At 32.1% G+C, this 26,349-nt stretch overlaps 5 protein-coding genes across 11 annotated transcripts in view; 3 read left to right on the top strand and 2 right to left on the bottom strand.

Moving 5' to 3' along the window:
* The window catches only part of LOC109853329 (homeotic protein spalt-major-like), a 55,575-nt gene extending 53,646 nt beyond the window's left edge, over positions 1–1,929 (top strand). For 3 of the 4 annotated variants that reach the window (XM_020425312.1, XM_020425313.1, XM_020425315.1), the window contains one exon: positions 276–1,929. In XM_020425312.1, coding sequence (XP_020280901.1) covers positions 276–683 — 408 coding nt within the window. In that variant the 3' untranslated portion in view covers positions 684–1,929. The remainder of the gene's footprint in view (positions 1–275) is intronic. The other variant, XM_020425316.1, reaches the window with a different exon arrangement.
* Positions 1,930–6,535: 4,606 nt separating this feature from the next.
* LOC109853330 (dnaJ homolog shv) lies at positions 6,536–8,888 on the top strand. The gene is made up of 5 exons (XM_020425317.1): positions 6,536–6,764; positions 7,082–7,469; positions 7,545–7,813; positions 7,902–8,188; positions 8,307–8,888. The coding sequence occupies exons 1-5, from the start codon at positions 6,670–6,672 to the stop codon at positions 8,369–8,371; spliced, it is 1,104 nt and encodes a 367-aa protein (XP_020280906.1). The 5' UTR covers positions 6,536–6,669; the 3' UTR covers positions 8,372–8,888.
* A 579-nt stretch (positions 8,889–9,467) lies between these two features.
* LOC109853331 lies at positions 9,468–17,714 on the bottom strand. Of its 3 annotated transcripts, XM_020425319.1 has the most exons (6): positions 17,098–17,714; positions 14,766–16,606; positions 13,737–13,816; positions 13,417–13,645; positions 12,506–12,827; positions 9,468–12,360 (listed from the first exon to the last, which is right to left on the bottom strand). In XM_020425319.1, the coding sequence occupies exons 3-6, from the start codon at positions 13,755–13,757 to the stop codon at positions 10,845–10,847; spliced, it is 2,088 nt and encodes a 695-aa protein (XP_020280908.1). In that variant the 5' UTR covers positions 13,758–13,816; positions 14,766–16,606; positions 17,098–17,714; the 3' UTR covers positions 9,468–10,844. The 3 variants fall into 3 exon arrangements, with proteins under 3 accessions (XP_020280908.1, XP_020280907.1, XP_020280909.1); XM_020425318.1 differs by lacking the exon at positions 13,737–13,816 and having other exon boundaries at positions 17,098–17,713; XM_020425320.1 differs by lacking the exons at positions 14,766–16,606; positions 17,098–17,714 and having other exon boundaries at positions 13,737–14,720.
* A 989-nt stretch (positions 17,715–18,703) lies between these two features.
* LOC109853322 (39S ribosomal protein L3, mitochondrial) lies at positions 18,704–21,411 on the top strand. Its single transcript, XM_020425306.1, has 7 exons — positions 18,704–18,879; positions 19,194–19,311; positions 19,440–19,676; positions 19,787–19,924; positions 20,474–20,634; positions 20,744–20,933; positions 21,099–21,411. The coding sequence occupies exons 1-7, from the start codon at positions 18,818–18,820 to the stop codon at positions 21,336–21,338; spliced, it is 1,146 nt and encodes a 381-aa protein (XP_020280895.1). The 5' UTR covers positions 18,704–18,817; the 3' UTR covers positions 21,339–21,411.
* A 138-nt stretch (positions 21,412–21,549) lies between these two features.
* Positions 21,550–26,349, bottom strand: part of LOC109853321 (importin subunit alpha-4) — a 5,825-nt gene continuing 1,025 nt past the window's right edge. For both annotated transcript variants that reach the window (XM_020425304.1, XM_020425305.1), the window contains exons 3-10: positions 25,405–25,507; positions 24,532–24,736; positions 24,205–24,365; positions 23,786–24,012; positions 23,121–23,486; positions 22,800–23,034; positions 22,587–22,678; positions 21,550–22,403 (exon numbers count right to left, since the gene is read on the bottom strand). In XM_020425304.1, the coding sequence (XP_020280893.1) occupies positions 22,326–22,403; positions 22,587–22,678; positions 22,800–23,034; positions 23,121–23,486; positions 23,786–24,012; positions 24,205–24,365; positions 24,532–24,736; positions 25,405–25,507 (1,467 nt within the window). In that variant the 3' untranslated portion in view covers positions 21,550–22,325. The remainder of the gene's footprint in view (positions 22,404–22,586; positions 22,679–22,799; positions 23,035–23,120; positions 23,487–23,785; positions 24,013–24,204; positions 24,366–24,531; positions 24,737–25,404; positions 25,508–26,349) is intronic.

Genomic DNA, 26,349 nt, shown 5'->3' on the forward strand with positions numbered 1-26,349 from the left:
AATTTCAAAGCATGTACTTTGCTAAAAAAAAAAAAAAAAAAAAAAAAAAAAAAAAAAAAAAACATGAGTTTACATATTGCAACATAGTGATGGGAGAGTTTGTTTTATCACGAGATTTTAACATAATCATTGCATACAATCGTTAACGGCACCGTGTATTATGATTATAGTCCAAGGTATTTCACGGAATCGCATACGAGATTAACGTTTATCGTCTATTTTTATAGGTAATTGCTCCCGAATAAACCTAACCAGACGGCGTGCATTACTTACAGCTGAACGAGATTTCGGTGATTCAAAGTAGCAACGGATTACCGCCTCATTCCTTAGGCGCGGGCAAGTACGCGGCGAATCTGTTTGGTTCGGTTTACGGAACCGGCGGTGGAGGTTTTTCTCTGGACAAACAACCGATGGCGCCGAGCAGTAACGGACCATTGGTGGACGGCAAACCTGTGATTCCCTCGGGGTCTATGCTCTTCCAGACACCGTCGCCTTCGCACTCACCCGGCACGCCATCGTCCAACAACGGTAATCAAAATTCTACCAGCATGCCCTCCTGGACCGGCGATGTTCTTCAGCATCACTTCGATCGGGAAACACCAAACAGAACCGAGAACGACGCCACGCCGCCCACTTCACGGCTACCACCGCCACCGACAAGAGGAGAAGGATTAGCCGCGTGAAGCTTGATAAATACATATCTTTTTACCTAGCCGTAACGAGTGCAACTGGTTGATTCGCGGTGGTCAAATCTCCACCGAATACATAAGAGGCTGATTACGTAATCGATACACAATCTCAAGAGAACTTGGCAGACTGAATAATTCAAAGAAGAATCATAAGTGAACGTGGTTAATACATTCGCACACACACAGATACACACACACACACATACACATACACTCTCTCTTTCTCTCCTTATCTATCTATCTATCTCTGCGGGCAGTCTCGATTTTCTTCCTCCGTCCCAGTTGGCGAAGGCTTCTCGTCGACGTATTGATTCATGCTTGAGACGAGATCGTCAGGAGAGAAAACAGCGGTTTCCAATTAAAAACGTCGTTTGCAACGAAGCACTGAGTGACGAAAAAACCCTCACTTGAAGGATGCATGCCTGTGACCTAATACCTTGTGTTTTTCCGTGCAGTCCAAGGGTGGACAATTTTCAGACTGAAACGGTCTCTGATGACAATCGCGTTATCCTTTGCATCAGATGATCCACACTCGTCAAGTGTTGTTGTCAATAGTGTTACTTGGCATTTTTTCACGTATGTATAACAACATATCTTCATTTTCCCACTTCCCCTTCGCCTTTCTCATCCCGTTTTTTTTCATCCCGGCAATAGTGTCTGCAAACGAAGACATCATGTTCCTATTATCGCACTAGTCTTAATGCGTAAAACAAGAGTATCGATAGATGAATTTGATTGATCCGTCGACGGCTTTCCGCGCGTAGGTAAGACACACTGATAATATCAACCTAAATTTGAAAACTCTCTCTTTCTCTCTTGTGATTCCGTGGGGTTCGGTCGCGTTACTCCCTCATCGTTTATTCAAGCCGTGAAACTTGGTGTTATTCGCGAGTAAATGCGGGTCGATGATGACGAGACACTTGTGACAATTTGTGTAAATGTTAATTTTGTGCGTTACGTATGTGAGCGTGTGTGTCGCGATCGAACCTCATGTATTCGCAACGTCGAATCTTTTGTACGGAATTTGAGGGAATCCTCCGAGCTAGGCGCGGCGCCTAGACTGAGCTCGACTCGCGCGATAAAACAAAAAAACAAAAAAAAAACAAAAAGAAAAAACCGAGTGTAGCATGTTAGAGCCGTAAGACACGTGGCGTCGCGTACTAACCGGTGTTCCCAGTATATTTCGACCGTCCGTTTGCGACAGTGATGGTCATTTCTTCGGGTTTCTAAGGCTAAACAATATAAATATATATACATATATACATATTGTCATATAAATATATATCTATATATATAAATATACATATATATACACACATTAAGTATATATATATTATAAATACAAAAGATAAATTATGTGTATATATATATATATACAAACACACATAAACACATATATATATATATATATACACATACGTAAACTAATCGGTACGACAGAGCGTGAATTGTGCGAATTGTATACATGCGTGTGATTGTTCATATATCGCTTCCGTCGCTATGTGAGTAGAAAAAGAGAATTATAAACCGAAAAGAATATGAAAAATAATAAGTTAGTTATAATTTTTAGGAGGCGGGCCCGGCAGCGCCCCTCGCTGTGATATGAGAGGAGCAGCCTGCAATCATTTATAAACCAATGTACTTATATTTCTTGTATTATACACACACATACACTATATATACATATATATATATATATACATACATACATCCATCATACATATATACATACACACACGTATATGGTGTTTCTAAACAGAATGTCATAAACAAAATCACATGATTTGCAAAAAAAGAAACGAGAAAAAAAAATTCTTTAAAAGTTTTGAATGTGATGAATAACAACCGAAATAATTGCGAATTGAAATTCGATTACTTTAATCAATGACGCATGTGGCAGATGCAAGTGTGCGAAATATGTCGATTGTTATTCATCAGACAGAACTTCTCTTCGACTTGATATTTTTATGTGGAATATGTGATTTTATTTATGACATACAGTTTGTAGAAATACAAAAACAAACTCTGTATATGGTATAATACCGAAGTTTTATTATCGTTTGCACGGCATGGATGGACATATATAGATGGTACGACATGATGTGTTAGTAACACTTAATATTATTGCTAATTAGATATATCCATCCTTCATGTACGTCATCGGCGATGTTTACGTAGTCGTAAATACTTATGTGTCGTGCATCGTCCGTTGTATTTATATCAATCATATATGACATTATTTGATTTTTATAAAACAATCGTAATCGTGACGTCAAACGTCAAACCTTGCAAAAGCTTCCAAGAAGTCGAGTTGTTTCTGATTCTATCTTTCCATTTTTGTGAATTGGAGTCAAAGATTTTTATTAATTTCTGTGAGTATATGTGAGAGAGAGACTCTATGTTCGGCTATGTTTTAATATATATTTTCTTTTTGAATATGTGAATGTGATTAATATATTTTAAAGAGTTAATAATTATTACTTAAAATAATAATTTATAAAGAAATTTAAATTTAATTAGGAATTCTCTTTATCTGTGATTTTTTTTTAGTATATATGTCTATGTAAGTAAAATATATTGATATATTATAACAACATTTGACACGGTGAATAACGTAATGTATACGTAATGAGCCATTTTTTACATTATTAATTGCGCGTATGTAACTCTTTTAATCAGCTGTTAACTGCAAATAGAATCAATAGAAACTTGATATAACAGTATGAATAATTATTAATAACATGTATTATATATCAATGCATATTACCAATTTATTACTGAACGATCGAAGCATCGCCAATGAAACGTATACATTATACGTTTACAACATGTATTAATTTATGATTCATTTACTGTTTCACACTTTTTCCATGAAGTTCCAATTCAGATATTTATCGTCTGTACATTCTATAAGGGATATAAAGAAGTAATTCATTTACATGAGTAATATCAAATGTTTAACAAATCAAGTTTTAATGAAACAAATATTTTTTTTAGAAAACTAGACAAAACAGCATATTACATCATGAACATAAACAAATACAAAAATGAATATTTCGACTTGTTAATAAATTCATCAAAATTCTAAAAAGTCCTCCGTATTTGCAGAGTTAATCAAAACTTACCAAACAATACTCACATGTTGTGAAGTTTGTAAACAAAATATTTTGAAGATCTAACGATAAAGCATTAATAAAAGTTCAGATAAATTTTTATTACAAAAAAAATATTTCTTTATTTTTACTGTGAAAAGAAAGTTATTTATATAATTAATGTAATTCTTGTTGAAGAATTATTTATTATATATTATGTCGTTAAAAATAATTATTTATTATATATTGTGTAGCGTGCTAATTGTTTCACTTTGAAGTAGTTTCCTTCGTGAATAGAATCACAGTACATCTAAACACATTTTATAATAATTTACAGAAGAAAAAATTTGTGAAAAATTTACGTGTATATCGACCGATATTAATCAAGTAAAAAGAAATTTTGTTACGTAATCAAAAATCTTGTATATGCACATACAAAATTTAATACTCGCATAATAACTCTATTACACATATTCTCCTTCTTTTTTTAACAAAAAAAATCGACTTATGTGTAACTTGGAATAAATTTATGACGTTGCATGTGCACATACACCGACTTATAAAAGCAACTAAAATGCATATCTGCAATAACTCTCTTTGCGCGCGCGTGCGTACGCGCGTTGATAAACTAATTTATCTAATTTCTTATTAGAAAATATATTAAGGAGTTCAAAAAAAAAAAAAAAAAAAAAAAAAATAATTGATAATCTTCAGCATTGATTAAAAAACAATGCATGATTTTACCAAAAAGGAAAGAAAAAAAAGATAGAAACAAAAACATAATTTGAAACGAACATTTATATAATGTACCGCTTTCTGTAGAAATGTCGTGTGTCCGCCAAAAATCTAAATTGCTAATAAATACTTGCCATTAGTACGCAGTGTGTTCGTTCATTGGAAAATATGTATACCAAAAAGATTTGTGAATTTTGTAGTCGTCCAAGTAGCTTGACTCGACCAAGAACAAAAAGTGTTTAAACTTAGCGCATCGAAGCATATCGACGTTTTGTACTTATCAGATTATATTTTTACGTTTGAAACAGAAGTGAGATAAACATAAAAAGAGAACGAGAAATATATCACCGAATAATATTCGTCTTTGATGTACATGAGCGATTTTAATAGCTACGATGTGTAAATTACTCGTGTTGAGAAGAGAAGTGCAAGTTCGATATGTGAACTTACAAAACGTTGTCAGTATATAATTACGTTTATTTGATCCTTAAACTAACAAAGTGTCAATAGAGAGAATTATAATTGTACGATTGATGATTCTTTTATCGCGATCCCGTACAAGTGATTTTTTACGAACATTTAATCTCGCAACAGAGAATATACATGTGCATTTTCTCTTTCCGTTATAATAAAATCCACAACCTAGATGTGAGACGATCTTTTAAGAGTGAAAAAATTGTCCGCTATTTGTATTTTACAAATTAATTAGTGCATATAATGTTAACAAATATCTCGACGAGAGAGGAGGATGTAGCAATATCTTCTTCTTCTTGAGAAAGTACGAAAAGAAGACGTCTTTTCGCGCGACAAAGAAGTTATATTGTAAATACTGAATATGTGACGCGAATAAATGGTCGATAACATACAGCAAAAGCAAGTAAACATAGCGAATGAAATATGCGTGTTTAAAAAATAAAAAAGGCATCGGACAAACGCAGTCGATGTGTACATGTTAAATGTATTACCAAAACTTTCGTAATGTAATAATCGATGATGCGTTTTAAGAGACGCGCGCATCTCATATATGTATGCCGTATAAATACTTTACATGTGCGAGTAAAACATTATGAACACACAGATAAAATGTATTAGACACACACAACCACACATCGGTCTGACATAAATGCTCTATAAAATTGTCCACTACTAATACTAATATGTATTGCTTGTATGAGAAATCTTAAGTTACTGTAAATATTGTATAATCTGTGTATATATATATATATATATAAACACGACTGTATTAGATATATATATATAAAAGACCTATCATTATAGTTAAATACGTTACGAATCATTATAACTATGTCACTTCAACAATAAACCATTATTATAATGACGAAAGAGTAAAATTTAAATTACACATCTCCTTGGATGTTTCTAATTTGGATGTTTCTATCCTCAAAAAAGGATAGCGCGAGAGAAAAAAGAGTTGTGCGGCGCTTGAACGGAGAATGACGTCACGGTAGCGCCTAAAAATGACGTCACGCAAGGTGATCATCCCAACTTTTTCTGTTTTCACATAATGCTTTTATCGTATAATAAAAATTGACATCAGAAAGAAGCCTATCTGAGATCGGCCATTCTATTATAAATGTGTACTTTTAAAAAAGGTTGCTAAAATCGAAACTAATTGCTCGTTTATGTGATTTGTTCATTTCTTACCAAACTTTCCTTTCGTTCCGTGTTTTTAGATGTGACCTTTACATGTGGCATTTTAAGTTTACACGTCATTATACATATATATATATATATATATATATATATAGCAACGATCGCGATGTATGTCGGATTTACAATGTTTCTGTCGTATTGGTCGATTTGCTAAACACATAACAATGTGATTGGATATTGTGGACACGGTCTGCGTTCGCGATCGCTTTGAGCGCCAAGTGAAACCTATCAGATGCTACAGCTAAAAAGTGACAGTTCATGCTTCTATAGTTAAAAGCAAATTGACCAACATATTGGTCATTTCCTTGAGAACAACAGAGATTATTCGAAAGCATGGACAAATTTCTTGTATCATGAACACGAGACTTAAGAGTACATTGTTCTTCATGGAAATTAAATAACGCTTTCTTGAACGACCAATAAGGAGCGCCCACGATTCAAGCTTTGACGATGTACCACGATCAGACCACGATATACTAATGTTTGTATCACGTCCATCAGAAATGGCAGGGTTAAAATTGAAAAAAGTGTTTTTCATTAATTTAACGACATATGTTATGTTATCAATAGCTGGGTAAGTGAAGACTATGCCTTCTGTTTTATAGTATTGTACAGAATAATTTTTTAAAAACAATTTTCAGAGAATAAAAGATATCACATACCTTGTCTTTTTATCAAGTTTTGTCACTTAAAGTTATTAATTTAATTTCTTTCCATCACACTGTTTTGTATAACAATATATACGGTATAAATAGAAAGAATTCTTAAATTATTTATATTTTTTATTCTACAAAGTGCGTTAATTATTTGGTTATGTCAAAGTTGAAAATTTCTGCTTTATCAAAAACTATTTTTATTTTATTATAATTAATATTTGTTACTTTTTGACAGGAGAGATTTTTATAATATCTTGGGTTTGTCACGTGGTGCAAGTACACACGAAATAAAGAAAGCTTATAGACAGTTAGCAAAAGAATTGCATCCTGATAAGAACAAGGATGATCCGGATGCCTCTCAAAAATTTCAAGATCTAGGAGCAGCTTATGAAATACTGTCAGATCCTGACAAAAGAGCAATGTATGATAGATGTGGAGAGGAATGTTTAAAAAAGGATAGCATGATGAATAATAATGTTGATCCTTTCCAAAGTATCTTTGGTGACTTTAATTTTCATTTTGGTGGAGAGTCACATAAAGAACAGGACACTGCTAGAGGTTCAAATGTTGTAATGGACTTGTATGTTACTTTAGAAGAATTATATAGTGGTCATTTTATTGAGGTATAATGTCTTATCTTATGATAAATATATTTTTAATATTAGTTTTTTTTTAACTTGTATTATTATATACTTTAGATTACAAGAAATAAACCAGTTATAAAAGCAGCAAAAGGGACAAGAAAATGTAACTGTAGGCAAGAAGTAGTTACTCGCAATTTAGGAAGTGGTAGATACCAAATGATGCAACAAACAGTGTGTTCAGAATGCCCAAATGTTAAGTTTGTAAATGAAGAACGCTTATTAGATGTAGAAGTAGAACCAGGAATGGTAGATGGCCAAGAAATCAAGTTTACCGCAGAAGGAGAACCACATATTGATGGAGAACCAGGAGATCTGATATTAAAGTGAGAAAAATAACTTTTTATCATCATTACCCATCACAATTAGTATCTAACGCAATTTTATATATATTTCTTACTGTGTTTACTATAGGATACGAACTTTGCCTCATGCTATTTTTGAAAGAAAAAGAGAGGATTTGTACACAAACGTTACGATATCTCTGCAAGATGCTCTCATAGGTTTCACAATGGATATAACACATTTAGATGGTCATAAAGTAACCATTCAAAGGGATAAAATTACTAAACCTGGTGCCCGTATTCGGAAAAAAAATGAAGGAATGCCTAACTATGAAAATAACAATCTTTATGGAAATTTGTACGTTACCTTTGATATTGCATTCCCTGATACTGAGTTTACACCTGAACAAATAGAAGGTAAGACAAAATGTTTTAAGATAATAAGATTAAAATATATGATGCATATTATACTATTATATTACATTGTTAATATGTTGTAACTGGTCTTATTATCTTCAATTTTATTCTTTTTTAGACATAAAGAAATTATTACAGCAGAAATCTGTAAATCGAATATATAACGGGCTACGAAGTAATTAAATATTTAAATATAGCAATGACATATTTATGTATATGTACAAAGTGAATACAAGAAGAGTGATTGGAATGTATGTCTTGATTATTATGTATGTTTGTATAATAGAAGGAATACTCTTGCTTCCTTACTAAAGAATGTCAACAGGTTTGGTAATCGAATTGTTTAGGCTTGAAATAAATTAAACACACACAAACTATTTATACATACATACATGTATACATACATATGTAATATTCACCAGTTTGTTCAGTATATATTCAAATTTGTGTTTCACAATGATATCACGTAGTGCGTTATTTTTCGATTTTTTTCGATTTTTCGATACCCTGATATCTATGATATATAGTAAATGATGAAAAAATAATTGATACTAGAGAAGAACAAAAACCGTTTACTCATTTCTAGCCGTTATTTTATCTAAATATATAAAATTAAAATATATATGCAGTAGCATATGTAAAAGACTGGTTAAGTTTGGTTTTTATTTGAGTTATATATATAATGAATAATAAACAATTTATTTAATAATTCAGTTTTTATACTTAAATAGTATCTCAATCTCACGTAAATAATATATATAATATATAATATATTAAAGATAGATATGTGTATAAACAGAAATTTTGCATTTAATATTACAAAGTGGAAAAAGCAATTGAAGTAGTATAAACATGACGTTGTACACATAGATATATAACAAAACTTTTCGTACAGCAAACACAAAAGTTTTGATTATGATCATCAAACGGATGAAAACTAAAGTCATGATAAAATTAATAAACATATGTATTACATTTGTACAATAAACTACAATATATTTGTAGTTGATTTTTTTTTTTTTTTTTTAAAATATATATCCAAAATATAAATTTATATATATGTGGCATTTTTATAAATTAACTGTATAAAATAAGGATTATACGTTTTATTATTAATTTAAACAAATTTTAATGTTGCATATATATAAAACATGTTTTAAAAGTTCCTAAACCATTTTCCCGAGTTTTCTAAAAAATAAGAATCTGACAATTAACAAATTGATTAATTAAGTTCATTACTATGTGAATGTGAAAGAATGGTTGCGATGAAACACATTCAAAAAGAATAATAAAATATCTTTTATTTGTGTATAATTGGTGAATTGTGAACACACACACACACACCAAATATTGATGTCGTTACATAATAGTTTGTAAACGTTGACAACGTTTTATTTTGAAAACTACTAATTGTAAGATGTATGCAACTCTTACATTACGTAGTATTGTGCTTCAAGAACCTTGTCAATTTTTATCTATTGGAAATGCTACAGCCCTATAAGCGCACAATATATTCTTAGAATATTCTAGAATATTCTATGAATATTAATAGTTACGTTTAATATTCCAAAAATGTGCTCAGAATACATTACTTGATATGAAATAATATTATGCGCTTATAGGGAGGTTCTGATTTAGCTTATAAGAACTGTCTTGCCAATATATTTCGATTGTAAAAGACTAAAATATAAATTTTTAATTTTTTTTTCATTGAAAAAGATAGACATGTCATTAACTATATACAAGCGTATTTGACATTATACATGCGTATTTGACGTACGTACGTAACTTTGAAATGTTTCGGCATATTTATTTGTCACGTAATAAAGGTCACACACTCTCCGCACAACTCTCAATCAACATGCGTCTTTATTGACTACAATAAAATGTACTAACATGTGAATAAATTAAGCGTGAAATTATTTAAAGGGATATAGATAAATGAGTAGTATTAAGTAGTTTTCGCGATGTAATAATAAAAGTTCATATAAAACACAGTAATTTTGAAACACATAATTGTTAGTTTAATTGTTGGTTCCTTCACGTACGCATTAAAATGATTTATCTTCGCTTATACAGGAAGTTTGTTTTCCTCGAAAAGATACAAGTAAAAGCCGTTTATCTTCTAAGCAATTAAATGGGTTCTGTCAAAATACTTTTTACATTATATATGGTGTTGTTTCAAGAATCTTCTTAATATATTCCAATTCATTGGAAAATACAGGCTCTTGCTTAATTTAGTTGCTGTTTGAATGCCGGAACATCAAGCTGCTCATTCTGAAGCAGCCGCAATCGCTCTATTTGTCTTCTGTTCGTTTCTCCTCTCGCAAGGAGAATGCTAGCAAGCGCTTCCATATGTCAGAATTTAAATCTCACTAAATTAGAAAGCGTTTTCTTTTATTTTTATTTTTAAACAAAACTTCTTAATAATAAATCTTATTTTAAAGTTTTGTTAGAGCAATTTATTTATGTAAAAGAAAATTAAAAAAAAACGAGCGCGCTTGTAGCAATTTTTTGACATGAAACACAAGTGCCACGCGACCGTATTCGGTATTCAAACAGCTTACAACTTATAAGATACAAAAATTATCACTCTGATTAGTTGTGTATATATATTCTTTGATATAATTACACATATCAGATATGTTGTGTCTTTTTAAAGGCAGTAGCAATACAGGCGCATGTTAAACTCGTCAACACAGGCGCTCTGAGTGCCGTAAGTATTCAACCTACTGACCGATCCGACTAGTTTGCGGCTATTGTCATCCGCTTTGTAACGTATTGTGCTCTCGAAGATCGCGTCACCCGGTGTAGTCTGTATAGTCACTGTATAGTCCATCAATGTGGAGCTATCCGTCTTGTCCACCCATAGCTTTGCGTCTTTTATCTGTTTCAAACTCAGATTTGCGCACATCGGATATTTTCTCAACATGTCGTTGAGTTCATTCACGAGAAACTGCACATTGTCCTGAAGAGCGGTGTCGTTCAACGAGACGGCGTTGCTGGTATGGCACATGCACCAGTGATTCGCTATTTGCGCCATGTCGCAGTTACGAGCGTCCGGCACAGAAAGGAACCAACTGATGCCGCGAGAAATGGGAGCCGTAGCTTGAACTTTGATACGTTTTTTGAGAAACGATTCGCGTAGGATGTACGGATTCAGCAGATCTTTCAAAGTTTCGTGCAGGTCAAAGGGCGTCGTGAGGCTGTGGCTGTTTCTTCGCAAGTTACCCCAGGCTAAAGGAAATTTGTCTCGCCACCACTTTGGTAACACGATGAATACGAAGGGCAAACTCTCTTCGATCCTTCCCTGATATGTTTGTCGGAAGTCACCCCATCTTATCCCATGATCGCTCATTACGATCAAAATCGTGCGATTTAGTAAACTTTCCTCTGACATGTACTTGATCAACTTGGAATACGAATTGTCACCGAACTGCGGATATGTAAAAAAGTCGTGAGTGAGGCTGGCTTGCCAAATGAAGGCAAAGTAAGGTTCTGAGGAGAACTCAATCGCCGTTTTACGAGTGTAATCCAGAATACATTCGAATGTCTTCCTGCTACCGTAGCAAAGATTAGCGTTCAGTTTGTGAGTGTTGCCGATGTCGTTCTCGGCACCGACGCAGTACGGTCTTAGATAATAATCTGTTGGCGGTTCCCGAAATCCTGGTTTCAAGTAGTTAAATGTAGTCATGCTGCATGCGTCTTCGCCAAACACCGTGCGATAACCAGCGACCTTGAATTTCTTCCACAAGAAGGGACAGTTGTCGAAAGTCTTGTCAGACGTCTGCCAGCAAAGATTTTGCAACTCTTCCTGACTCAAACCGCTCAATACCGGAACAAGATTCGGATACGTGTTGTCGGCAACTTTAGTGTAGCCTAACATCTCCACAGCACCGAGAGACTGAAGCGCTTTTACGGTCTTAGGCATCATTCTGTAGAAGTTCATTCTGGAAACCGAATCAAGTCCCATTACAAGAATACTAAGGCGGTCGTTGGCGTGCATATCCGTGCTCGCAGCCTGTTTGCATCTCTTCTCCACCGAAGATTTACGAGGTAGAAAAACGTAATAATCTTTGTAGATAACTTCGCCATTACGGGAACACTCGACTTTTACGAACTCGTCGTTCACAACGCAAGACTCTTGAAAAGGATGGCACTGCGTGCTGTATCTACAAACAATAGTAGATACACATTGTTAGTATACTCTTGTAAGCAAGTTTATTTTAGAATTTATACATTGACGAAAAACAAACAATTGACGTTTGGAAACAAATCTTAGGAAATTTTTATATACAAATTCTCGATAATACTGACGTAACAGCATTATCGCTATCCTTCTTTCTCCAGAACGGTCGCCAGCAACAACTTATGCTCTCCGAACCATTGTGAAATTCGTTCCACACCAGCGGATTAACAAATAATGCGGTGTTGTTCGATTCAATGAGTGGTGGTGAGTTTCCATGCTCGCATTCATACGGCTTTTCATGCGTCATAAAACGTTGAATTGCAGGATCAAAAGGATCCATCGCTGGTAATCGGCATCCTTTATTGTAAACTAGAAAACCGCCGCTACCTATCGATGTGTATGATACGCTTTGACGTACGTACATGTTTGCTGATAGCGATACATAATCGTCTGTAAAATTTGCAAATTAGTAATTATAAACGCGAAAATACACGAGAAAGGAAATATAAACAAAATCCTGCAGAGAGTAGAGCGAGAAATCTATTAAACTTCCAATAATATTCTAAAATGATCGTAAATTAATTTGTATATCTGATACATTCATATTGTAACATTATAATTCGCCAGTTTTCTTTAGATAAATTATAAATTAGATTGAAAAATTTATATTTGTGAAGTATCGATTTTACGTTCTAGCAAGTACGACTTGTATTTGATACTGATTATTATCTTTTTTTATTGTTTGATATGTGACTACCACTTTTTTAAACATTAGTATTTAAGATGCAATTGATAAGGGCTTAAAATATAGCCGAAACGTTTTGTTAAAAACCACTTTGTAGTACATTTATTTATTGCACAACATCCTGCACTGGCTCAATATTGCCGTTATTCCAATTCAACTGTAAATTTGAAAAGAGCCTGAGGTGACATCCTCATATCTTCACTATATTTATATTTGAACTTATATTTAATTTACGAAGCAAGAAAAACAATTTCCCGACTAGAAAATTATCTAATATTAGTAATCTTAACTTACGTGTAACTACACTTTGAGCGTCTATTTTGGCGTTTCCTCCGAAGCGCATGATTCGAAATTGGCCGGTGTTGTAACTGTTGATAATGTAAAGTGACATTAATAAAAAAATTAGAAGCGCGATTAGCCATCTTCGCAGTCGTAGACCACCCTTTTGTATTCTGGCATTGATTAATGCCGTGGCAGATCCACACTCATCGTCGACAAGTGTTTTACTTCCGCGAAAAAGTGCCTGCGAAAAGAACGAGTAAATTTTTGCACATAAATTTATCTTTCAAGGTATAACTACTACGTGATAATAAAATCAAATAAAATCAAATTACACTTATAAATGAATACAACATCAAATAAACTGCCAAACGCGCGGATGACGTTAGATTTCAAGCGGAAACCGGGGACAGATCTGTCGAAATAATAAAATGTAATGACGTCTTACAGCGACACTTTAACTGAGACAGATCTAATCAGAAAAAACTTAGGATTGATTTCCAATTTATCGACAATAATGATAATGATGATGATAACAGATCTGTTGACAAAATATACGAAGGAGCAATTGATAAATATTCAAAGCGAAAGAGAATAAAGATTTCATCGAATCACAAAATGTGTTAATTTGTCAAGATAAGTAATCGCCTTTTATCTTTTTATCTCACTTTTGATTAGCGTTTTTCGATAGCGCGACTTTTATTGTTCGAAAATTTATTTTCGAGTTATTTTTTTCAAATTCGCCACATACAGCGGATCCGGCAGCAACTCGTAAGTTTTGACCGCAACAGTTGAAACGAGTTGTTGAAGTGTGATGCATTGTGTCTCGAATCACAGAGAGTGTTTACTTTGGCAAGCTCTCGCATAAATATTATGTGCTATAATGAGTTAGTGTGTGTTTGACATTTGTTCTTCTGTGAAGGATGTGATACTATTTTCGCTATTTGTGCGTCGTTTCGAATAGTTCAATCGCTTCTCGTAAGACTGTCTCTTACAGACGACCACTGATTTGTTATAGCATTCTGTTCGAATTTGTAGCCAATCTGTTTTGCAAATTGTTAGCAATTCGCTTACCCGAAGGTATACATAAGTATATAAAGTTCGTATTATTTTATTTATTTTACGTCTTATACATTCAGTTTGCTGATGGTATATTTTATTGTGCTATCAAAATAAAATATACAAACCAAGATTATATAATAATAACATAATAACAGGTAACTAATATAATAGGCAAAATAATATAATAGTAAAATATAATAAGTAAAAAAAAAAAAAAAAATAATACAATAGTTATGAAAAGCATACAATACAGATAGAAATTGTTTTTTTGCAACAGATAAAACAAAACGTTATTATTTTACCTCTTCGTGAGAATGGTGTTCACACATAACAGAGCGGTTCCGTGAGTTTCAAGTCGTTTCGTACGTTTAAGATAGGATAACACTATCGAAATATACATTCTGTCGAGTTCGTTCCGTAATAGCAATACCGATAACAGAATATCGATATCACATGCGATTTATATCTGTTTTGCTGATACTGACCTACATTGAAATTTACGGATTGATTCGTTCTTTCGTTGTTGTTTAAAATACATCATCACGCATCATATAAGAAGATTGTGTTAATATTCTTTCTATTTCTTTTTTTTTTTTTTTTATTTTTTTTACATTAATGTTCGTTTAACATTTTCAAATGGAATTTTTTCACAACAGTCTACGTGATAAAATATTTGAGCAATTCTTGGTCCTTTTATGTTTTATCGTTTTTTGAAATAATCAAACATTTTGTGTGTGCAATATTTCTTGTATTTTTCTATAAACACAATACTGAACTTCGTAAATGTTTTATTGTGTTATATAATTAATATTTATACAAGAGAGTTAAAGCATCTCTCGAACATAGTGCACAATATGTTGGCTTGTTACGCAAAATGCGCAAACATGTATACGTACTGATTGATAATCAAAGCACAGAATTGTTGGCTTAATTGCGTCGCTTTTGTTTAAATCAATTTGATGATCGTCTATCCGAACAAACTGACGATTGGCAAAAGTTCCTGTTTTTGGTTTTTTTAGCAAATTTTTCTTCTATGGATTTGTGATATGTTTGTATGCTGTGATATGTTTGTATGTAATATGTTGTATGCCAAACTGACGATTGGCAAAAGTTTCCTGTTTTTGGTTTTCTTCTATGGATTTGTAATATGTTTGTATGTTGCTGTGATATGTTGTATGCCAAACTGACGATTGGCAAAAGTTTCCTGTTTTTGGTTTTTTAAGCAGATTTTTCTTCTATGGATTTGTAATATGTTTGTATAGTCCATGAAAATTTTACGCATGATCACTAGATAATGTGAAATTATAGAAAAAAAAAAAAAAAAAAAAAAAAAAAACTATATTTTCCAGCGTAATACAATCCGGCCACCGACGTAATATAAGTCGTCACGTAGACCCGGAGAACTTTTTTCGTTGACTAAAACGCACTGCGGTCGTTTTGATGGCATATATATAACGAATATTATCAACAGTTCATACGAACGTTGCGGATATTAGGGGCGTTTCGGTTTAATCGCTACAACTTTTGTTCCTATCTCTTGAAGGACACACATACATATATATAGTTAACAGTAACGCGCTTGCAGGCTATTCTTTCTAATGGCTGCGGCTATCGTCTTTGTTACTCGACTCGATTTATAATTGTTCATATTGCACATTATTTTATCGAACTTCTCTTCATGTGTGTGTGAGTGTATAAAATTCTGTATATTTGTTTGTTAGTTGATCGTTAGTAGACCGTGAATTATTTCTTTTTTTCTAAAGATGTTGAACTTGTAGAAATTCGTCGTGTATATGTACTTAAAATAACTGTAAGCACTCTGAATCGCATAAATTTGAGAATCCATGAAAAAATATAGGGATTTCTTTTATTCCAATTTGCAATTATATTTTTGCATTGCTGCGTACCTCTTCCAACGACAGCGGACTAACTGAGATAGTAACATGTAAAAAATACGAAACGTCTTATAAATCTTATCTAGCGTGGTAATCTTATTGGCAAATGTGTGTGTTCCTTCTGGATTTACTTCTCAATACTATTCTATTGCTTCATTTTTATTTTCTTTCTAGATCTATTTGGTTGCGTGTTATGCTTGATAATGTGCAGCACATTTTCAGACGACGTGTGTCTATCGACTGTATTCCTGAAACAACAGTTATTTTAAGAGTAAATTAAGATATATTTTAATAATTTTTTTGGAAGGAAAAAGAAAAAAATTATCACCACAACTCTTTACAAAAGTACTCCGAATAAGAATTTCAGTTAAAGAGTTTGCAAATGTACAAAATCAACAAGTTTTATCGTGAATATTTTATATTATTATTATTATTTGTTTGCGCGATATCTCAATTTGATCGACAAATTTTTCAAAATATTTACAAGTAAAACATTAACAAAATCTCTGTGAAATATATTTCAAACCAAATAATGTATAATTATTAAATAAAAGCGATTGTAGTGTAAAAGCGTATAGTTTTAGTTCTAAGCATATTATATTCTGTTCTAGACCAACTTAAATTTGACTTGAATTTTGTTTTTAAGACAACTTTAGTTTTCAATTTGTTACAAATACTTGCATGTTTAATATACGCTAATAAACGGGAACTCAAAAGGGAAAGATATATATGTACGTACATTCGGTCGAGTCTCGTATCTTCGCGCATGTGGACTTCAAGAAGTAGAACTTTCATAAACAGCTGTTTTCAGAAATCCATCATGCAACAATGACGTGTACGATGAATGATGAACACGATGCATGTTCACAAGAATCGTCGTATGTCTGTCTCATGACAACAACTGGAGAACTTCTAAACTTTCTCACGTGGTGCGATTTTCAGCAAGCAGAGAAAATGTCATGTTCTATTTATCAGAGATACACATATATCATGTTTCGTTAATGATCAATATCGCGTTGATATCCGACACTTTTTGTTTGCGTTCATTCCATATAGAATCCGCATTCTCGTCAAAAAGCAACGTACAAATTCGAAGAATTCGAATAATTCATTTACTTAAGAAAAGTGTGTAGATACAAATCAATGTGCTATCGCGTGTTCGGTTCATCGTGATCGTGCGGAAGAAATTGCCACGCGTAGCAAAAAAAGAACTCAGAAATATTTTGGCAGAAACGTAGCCGTGTTTCGACGAGTTGAAATTCAACCGAAAGCTTATGCGGACGTCGTGATCACCCGAGACTGGGCGAGAAGAAGGACCAGATTCTCTCTGGTCGATAGCGGGACGCGCGCCGCTTCTCTGTTGCGCGTAACAATCGAGCGCCCCTTTCGAATAGCAGCCTGACAGACCGGTGCGCACAATGGCTGCGTTCAACGGACTTGACAGTTGAGATGTAGCATCGCGCTTGCTGTCTTGTGATTGGTCTCTGTTCTTTTATATTCTACACACACAAAATATTTAGAATAATCAAGCCTCTTGCACAATGGAAGAAATAGCGATAGCGATAGAAATAACATCAGTTTTAAAGAGTTTATATTTATAAATAACAATTGGAACAGCGAAATCTAACATACAAAAATACACATATATCAATGCAGATCAGAAAATCAGAATAAGCAATAGCGATAAAATTTCCGACGAGTTGGAATTCTGTGTCTATTGCTTATCGCTATCACTATTCCCTCGCATTGTGCAAGAGGCTTCAGTATGTTACTTTATATATAAGTTATAAATTATGTAAATTGTTATTGAAAAGATTATGAAATCACATTTTTATCGATCAAATACGTGAGGTGTGACTCTTGTAATAAAATTATTCTTTGCGCAATACAATATTTGGGTTGTACAGAGACTGAAAGATTTATTGTATACGATTAAAATACGCATTTTAATCTACAAGTTTGCACAAAAACTTTTTATCAAAAATATAAAGAAGTAACAAAAAGTTACAGTGTGTGTAAATGTTTGATTTTACATATTTGCTTCAAAAGAAGTCTATTTGTATGTACAAATTAAATATGTATCTTTATAGAGATTTCTTATATAAAAGAATGATGTCACGAATCTTTAGATAAATTTAAACAATTTATGTTTCAAAAGTGTTTAATACAAAAAAGTCGAAGTTCGCTTTCAAACTTAAACGATCTGGCGCCTCATAATCCTGCACTTCAGGACCTGTTCAGAACTATGTTCCGATTCCTCACTCGGGTATACTTTATCTTTGTCACTCACTAGATGTGAAACAAAGATAAAATGACACTCGGGTGGAGAATCGGAACACAGCCTTAGAGGTCAGGTTAGAAACTTCAACAACGCTTTCTGCGTGCAATGAGGCTGTAGGAAGTAGGTTAGATTATCTATGTCTGATTTTTAGAATTATTGTGAGAAAACAATATAGACAATGGCATCACTTTTGAAAACCATTAGCAGTTTTCAATTTTTTCAAAACTGTTTAAAACAAAGGTATGCTATGCAGACATTTTTCACACTAACATAGTGCGGTGTGTTATTGTGACAGACAAACATATTTTTTTTTTATGCTTTTGAAATTTGCCTTCGTGTTTTTGTGAACAAAATTTCCAATAATGCGAAATATACACAAATTCAAAATTACACGATTAAAAACGTAAAATTGTACGTTTAGTAAAAAAATGTGTAGCAGTTTTGGAAAATGTATGTCGTTACTAAAATTATGCAGAATCATAAAGACACGTTATTAAAAGAGAAACGGATTTATATAAACATTTATAGTAATTTGTTTTTTTTTTAATTTCTAGAATTACTATCGTACCTCTTTCTCACTTTGGAATTAGTGTTCCAAATCAAAAAAGATATATACCATCTATTAGAACTAAATATCGTCCTCCAGAATGGCTCCCTAAAGTACAACATGTTGTATGTATCTAGCATATATATATAAATATTACTAATTAAGTATACTAATTTAATTTTACGTACTAGCAAATTAATAATTATAAATCATGTTAAATATATAAAAAGAGCATTAACAAACTTCCTTGTAGAAATATGACGAATATTTAACAAAAGAGAATAAGAGTTTTCTTGAGGAAGTAGTTCAAAATGAATATGGTTTGTCTACTGGATTTGGAACAAAAATTTCTCCTCTAAAAATAGATCCAATCGAGCCTGTTACTAAATGGACAAGTAAGATGAGACGCACTGGTTTAATTGCAAAAAAAATAGGAGTTTACCCAATGTGGCTTAAAAATGGGAAAAAAGTTTATAGCACACTACTACAGGTAAAATGACAGCTTACTATCTTCAATAAACAATGTTTTTATTTTTATATATTGTTTCTTATGTCACACATTCTTTATATCTTATGTGTCATGTTCTATATTTTTCTCAGATTGTTGATAATGAAGTAGTAAAATATATACCACCAGAAAAATTTTATCCAGTGAAAAGTCGTAAGCCACGTCCAATACAAATAAAAAGAAGACTTGGTTGTCTCGTAGTAGGAGCAGAAAATATAGATCCGCAATTGGTATGCTCTTGAAAAATTGAATATTACATATTCAAATATTATTTCGCTGTTTAGACCGGCCCGGTGGTCTTGCAGCCTGAGTGCAAGGATTTGCGAACCCGGAGGTCTCGAGTTCGAGAATCCGCTTATACTACCACCCAAGGATTTTTTTCCGGGCCGATCCCCTTCAACCGAGTTTATCGGTTGATCGGCGAACTAAATCGAGCCTCCAAAAATTAATTCGGGTGTAATCCCGAATTAATTCCCCTCCCACAAGGCGATCACAAGTCACATCTTGAGCACGAGCCCGACACAGATAGGCATGCCTACTGTGAAAAACGGCTGAGTATCGCGTGGTAGCAGAGTACTGCACAACCCCCCCCCTCCTTACGTTCAAAGAAAAATTCAAATCTTAGCGATTCAAATGACCATTTCTCTCAAAAATTCTGGACATTCTATGTATAAATGTTGTAACGTTTGGATCTCAGCAATCCATTTTATCATGTTTTTGCTGTTTAAAATTTGTCAGTAATCAACTCTGCTTAAATAAATGACTTAATATCTGTTTAGCTCACTAAAGAATATTATGGTATTTTCACTGAAGCCGGAGTTATGCCAAAACGTATTTTACGAAGGTTTATGATAACCCCGGAAGCAGCGCTACAACCGGGTACTCCTCTATTTGCTGCACATTTTAAACCAGGAGAAGTCGTCGACATCTACGGAAAAACGTAAACAATTTTTGTATTTGTCGCAAAAAAAAATTTCTTCTGTGAAAGAAGAAGTGGAACTAGTATTCAGCAATGTTTACAAAATATTTAAATTTTTAAATCTCATTAGTATAGATCGTGGTTTCCAAGGTGTGATGAAACGATGGGGTTTTAAAGGAATGCCCGCCACTCATGGTGTAACCAAAACTCACAGAAGACCTGGAAATATCGGATCAGGCGGTAAAAAAGCTCGAGTTATGCCTGGCACTAAAATGCCTGGACATATGGGTAATAAATGGCGAATACTCAGAGGTGTTCAGGTAAGATTCAAGTTTTTACACACACAAAACGTTGATAAAAACAATTTGTGATAATTCGAAATCTAGTTTGTTTTCTTATATTTATTAAATTCTTATGTATCTATATACATATTTGTATGTTTTAAATGTTAAAAATTACTGATCTAATAAATGTACTTTTTATAGATTCTACGAATAAATACGAAATATAACGTGATTTGGGTTAGGGGACATAATATACCTGGAGAAATCGGTACTTACTGTCACTTGTATGATACACAGCTTCCTTTGAGGCGACATAAAACAGCGCCGAATTTCCCTACTTATTTACCAACTATCATGGAAGAATCGCTTCCAGAAGAGATGTACGCGGACGACGTACATCGGTTTGAAGATCCTACGATAGAATTTAAAGAAGAATCTTAATTCTATACATGTATATTTGTATAATAGTAAATAATAAAACTTTATATCAGATAAGATTTGTTTGTTTGCATTAACATCTTTTTTTCTTTATCTAGTGTACTAGTTAGTAAATATAAAGTTTGTGAAGACTAAGGATCAGAAGAGGCACATTCGAGACTTTTATAATTTCATGTATTTACAGTCAAGATAAAATTATCGATTAACAGCTAAAATTGTGCCGAATTCATATTGAAATTTTATTAGTTTTCTGCTCCTCCTTACAGAAATGTCCATACTTACAATTATGCTATCAAAGAGTAGTCAGTTGATTTATTTATTTAGTAATCAATATATCATTATATATAAATTTAACATGCCTAAAATATACATGAATTATTTTATAAAAGTAATATCGCTAACCAAGACTTGTCCTGAGTTAGAGTGGAGAGTAGCATGTTCAAGCAATAGAAAGGTTATTCTTTTCCGTGAATTTTTTTTCAGTAATCTTTTTTTTATACACATTCAAATACGCATAAATGCATATTTGCACATATGCATAAACGCAAAGTTTTTTTTACATGCATTTGTGTGTCTTGCTAATTGCTCTTTGACTAAGAATTTTGCTAATACATTTATCTCATGTATTTTGTAAAAGAAATAATATACATATATTTATAAAAATGAGGAAAGAAATTGCGAAGTACACAAAGATCAAATCACAAAAATGCCCTTTTTTATGGTTACTACAGTTCCATTCTGTAATTAGCCTTCTTTCCCTAATTGGTTCCGATATTTCGAACGTGGTCAATAAATCACACTGTATGTTTAGATCAGCAAACATAATAATAATCAATAATTCAGCGGTAAGTTCATATTGCTATGTCTTCATTGGAGCACGAGGGTGATGTAGAAACAGGAAAAAGAAAGCAAAATGATGATTCCGCATCGGAGTTTATCAGGGGACGGCACAATCGGATAAAAAGAAGATACATGTAGCTGGAGGCTTCCTCAGAATTTAAAACCTTCGTTTGGAATATTCGTCGTTTGATCAAATTCAAAAGCTCCTTCATGTGGTGCATCATCCACCTGAAATTGATGATTTATAAATAAGAATTAAATCTTTTTGTCTTGTTTTTAAATACTTTATTTAATAAAGCAAATTAGAATTATATAAATTATTAGTGAAATTATGCGTATGATAAAAAAAGGTTTAATACTTTATATTAAAAATTATGAATGAAAGAAAGGAAACATGAAAAAATACTTTACCTCCTCTGAAAAATATTGCTCGATTATGTCATACGCTAGTTTGTAAATATCTACATTTTCATGATTTTGCAGTGCTTCTATTTTGTCCAGACCTGTAAATAAGAAAACGTTTAATTAAACATAAATTTTTATTATTACAATATCTGTTCTTGATTAAACACACACATGAAGAAAATAAAAGACAAAGTTTATTATCCAGAATAAAATACTAACCATTACATTCTTCAATCATATTTGCCAAATGATCCACTTCTGGCCCAGCGAGTTTAAGCATGTTATGGATTCCATCCAACACCACCTGTACAACTTGAGTATCCTTACAAGATAAAAGTTCACAAAATGGAGCAATTACTCCTTCTCTTATAAGCTCCGCGACTTGTTCTCTATTACCGCTTATTGTGAGGTTGCTAATCGCCCATGCTGCTTCTTTCTGTGTTTGGAATTCACCCTGGGAAACAAAAATATATACGATATTTCATGTAACAATCTCCAAAATACAAACATATAGTTTGTTCGTATAAAAATTTTCTTTACCTTTGCTAAATTACGAATAATGAGAGGTAACAATTTTGCATCTATTACAGCTTGAACTTGAGATTGGTTGCCAGCGGTAATATTAGAAAGAAACCAAACTGCTTCTTTACAAATTTTCTCTTTAGGATGAGTCAACAAATTAGCAAAATGCGAAAGAGCGTCACAATTTAAAACAGTTTGCGTTTGCTCGTCCGTGCCAGTTACAATGTTGCCAACTGCTCTAAGAGCAGCAGTTTGCACTTTAACTTCTTTGTGCGAAAGAAGCGGTATTAAGCGAGGTACAACACCACTGTCTATAACCATTTGAATTTGCTCATTACCACCATCAGTCAGGTAACTCAAGGCCCATACAGTGTCAACAAGAATCTATACATTAAAAAAAACAACAATTATATTCTTATATTTAAAAAAAAGAGAACCGTATTAAAATTTAGTAATTTGTTAATCATTTTTTAGATACTAAAGTAAAAATCAAGTCAATAAAATTGTTTTTATATAGTTAATAAAATATCATTTATATGGTTAATTGTGTTAATTAGAAGATAATATACAGATTATTAAATTATAATAAAAATTACTATGCTATCTTATCTTTTAAATGATTTTCTTATAGTTTCATAAAACAATTATTGACTTTATTTCTTTATTTAGATTTTAATACTCACATTAATGTCATTATGATAAATAAGCATATTTAGAGCAGGCAAAATGTCCTTTATGGTTTGCATTGGTGGTGGTGGATCTTTATTCCTACATAAGTTTACAATGACCCATGTAACATTACGTAAAAATGAAATAGGTATATCCGGCTTTATAAATGTTAGCAACGGTTGTACAACACCAAGATTAATAACATAATCTCTAGGTACTGGACCATCCCCAATAATGTTACCTACAAATATACATTATAATTTTTAACTTCTTTAATATTGCAGTTGTCCGCTGCGTAATGCTATCTGACGACCGAGAGTCGTCACGTAACATGAACGTAAACATAAGTCAATTAAAATTGTCAATCATATATCAAAAAAATTAATATATTATTTATACGTAAATGTATATAAATTTTTGATATTATACACACCTAAGGCCCACACAGCTTGTTCACATACATTTTGTTGGCTTGAAAGCAACAAATGAAGAAAAAGTGGAACTGCACCAGCAGTAACTACAGCCTGTGTTTGAGCTGATGTTCCGCTTGCAATATTTGTTAAAGCCCAAGCTGCTTCAAATTGTAACGATGGACTAGGACAATAATATTGTATGTGTTATATATTGTTAAACGTGTATATATACACTTTTAACAAAAAAATTATACATGGATATGATATACAAAGATATATATATATATATATATATATATATATATATATATATAATTGATATAATTTTCAAAAAAAAGTTTTCTTACTTGTTATGCTGTTCAAGACAACGAACCAAAATTGGTAAAATACCACTTTCTATCAATGGGTCGATGGGAGGATTACGATCTGAAGATAACAGTTTTCTCGCTGATTGTACAGCTAGTAACTGTACTGCTGGATCTGAACTATTAGCTCTTGCTACTAAATCGTCCAAATTCATTTTTGAAAGATGTTTATCCATGTCATCTTCATCTGTATGTTCATAAGAATAATATATATATATATTATATATTAATATTATAAATGTTTATCATTTATGTGCACTTTGTTGATGTGAAAGTGTAATCTGTAAATTTGCTTAATGTAATATTTCTAATATTTTATACAGAAGAGATTTAGAAATAACACAATGATGATTAAACAAAACAACAAAATCACAGCACTAGCAGTGCTAGCATTATAACAGCTGATACACCAGATTCTGATTGTCTCATATAAGAAAAAGAAATATTATATGTGAATATAAGAAATTAAAAAGTATATATTAAAAATATAAACAAATATAATGGAGATATGTCAACTTTGCAAAAGATTGAAGTCATAAGGAAAAAAATATGTTAAGTATATCTTGAACACCTAGACATACACACACACACACAAACATCAAACTATATTGTAGTATAGAAGATAAAAAGTATTTTTTGAGAGAGTTTCATTATTTTGTGTGAAGAAAATATAAATGTAAATAACTTTGTAAACTGGAAGTTGTAAGACAAGTATTATGTGTGTGAATGAATACTAACAACAAATATAATTTTTATGTAACAACAGAGTTGTCACAAAATAAAAAATTAAATATATAAACATACACGTATATGTAAACAAACATCATCAAAACAACAATCATTTTTTAATTTTACCTGTTGAATCTGTAATTGGTACATTTCTTCTCTTTTGTAAAGTCTCTTCACGTTTATTTTTACGTAATTCTACTGTTACTTCATTACGTCTTCTTCTCATCTCCTGAAAAAACATTAGCATTGATATTAATAATTGCGATGCTGCATTTAAAAGATTACATATCAGTTTTCAAAATCAAAAAACTTTAAAATTTATCATTTCTAAAATGTTAAAACATTATAAAATAAATCAGATAACTAATTAAAAAACATAATTTTAAAACTAATAAGAAAAACCTTGTTCTTAAATTATAGCTATTTTTCAGGCAATTTTGACCGTAACATTGGTTATGAAAACTTTTATTCATGAAATATAAATTATTAGATAAAGTAAAATATAGAGGTGTGACCTCTGGCTCTGTTGTAAGTAAATCCAATATAAAATTTGAAATAAACATTCATTTATCTGCACAACATCCTGAGCTCATCCATTGAGCTCTACACAGCTGTTTATTTCAAATTTTATATTAGATAATTATTAGAATTAATAATAAAATTATATGTCATAACCCAGAGTAACTTTGTAACTTTCAAATGACTTTCTGTTTTTTTTCTTTGTAGAATTAGTGTAATATTAGCTATTCATTAATTATATTATTGTTGTTAGCTTTTCTGATGGAAACAATATAGAAAACATTATTAAATGTTTCCATAAAAAACTAAAATAGCAGTCATCTCCTCAACACAGTCACTTTGACATATGATATGACTCAGAAAAAAATCTTTTATATATGGGCAAATTTTACATCTGATTATGTACAATCATACATGATCGTTTCCTAATCTCATATATGATTACTTATAAAGTTAGATATTAAATCTGTCTATTTAGGCAAAACTTCTTTTCCTAGGTAAATAAGAAAACTAAAAAAATATTTAATAACATTTCTATTCTTTCTCTCTTTC

The sequence above is a fragment of the Pseudomyrmex gracilis genome, unplaced genomic scaffold, assembly GCF_002006095.1.
Source record: "Pseudomyrmex gracilis isolate BER0280 unplaced genomic scaffold, ASM200609v1 scaffold_46, whole genome shotgun sequence".
Classification (NCBI taxonomy): domain Eukaryota; kingdom Metazoa; phylum Arthropoda; class Insecta; order Hymenoptera; family Formicidae; genus Pseudomyrmex; species Pseudomyrmex gracilis.

Coding starts and splice junctions, on each gene's coding strand:
- LOC109853330 (XM_020425317.1), top strand. CDS start 6,670: ATGTTTGTATCACGTCCATCAGAAATGGCAGGGTTAAAATTGAAAAAA. Junction 6,765..7,081: donor GTTATGTTATCAATAGCTGG/GTAAGTGAAGAC, acceptor ACTTTTTGACAG/GAGAGATTTTTATAATATCT. Junction 7,470..7,544: donor ATAGTGGTCATTTTATTGAG/GTATAATGTCTT, acceptor TATATACTTTAG/ATTACAAGAAATAAACCAGT.
- LOC109853331 (XM_020425318.1), bottom strand. CDS start 14,792: ATGTGTGAACACCATTCTCACGAAGAG. Junction 13,646..14,765: donor AACACCATTCTCACGAAGAG/GTAAAATAATAA, acceptor TTCTTTTCGCAG/GCACTTTTTCGCGGAAGTAA. Junction 12,361..12,505: donor GATAGCGATAATGCTGTTAC/GTCAGTATTATC, acceptor TATTGTTTGTAG/ATACAGCACGCAGTGCCATC.
- LOC109853322 (XM_020425306.1), top strand. CDS start 18,818: ATGGCATCACTTTTGAAAACCATTAGCAGTTTTCAATTTTTTCAAAAC. Junction 18,880..19,193: donor CAAAACTGTTTAAAACAAAG/GTATGCTATGCA, acceptor TTTAATTTCTAG/AATTACTATCGTACCTCTTT. Junction 20,635..20,743: donor GTCGACATCTACGGAAAAAC/GTAAACAATTTT, acceptor AAATCTCATTAG/TATAGATCGTGGTTTCCAAG.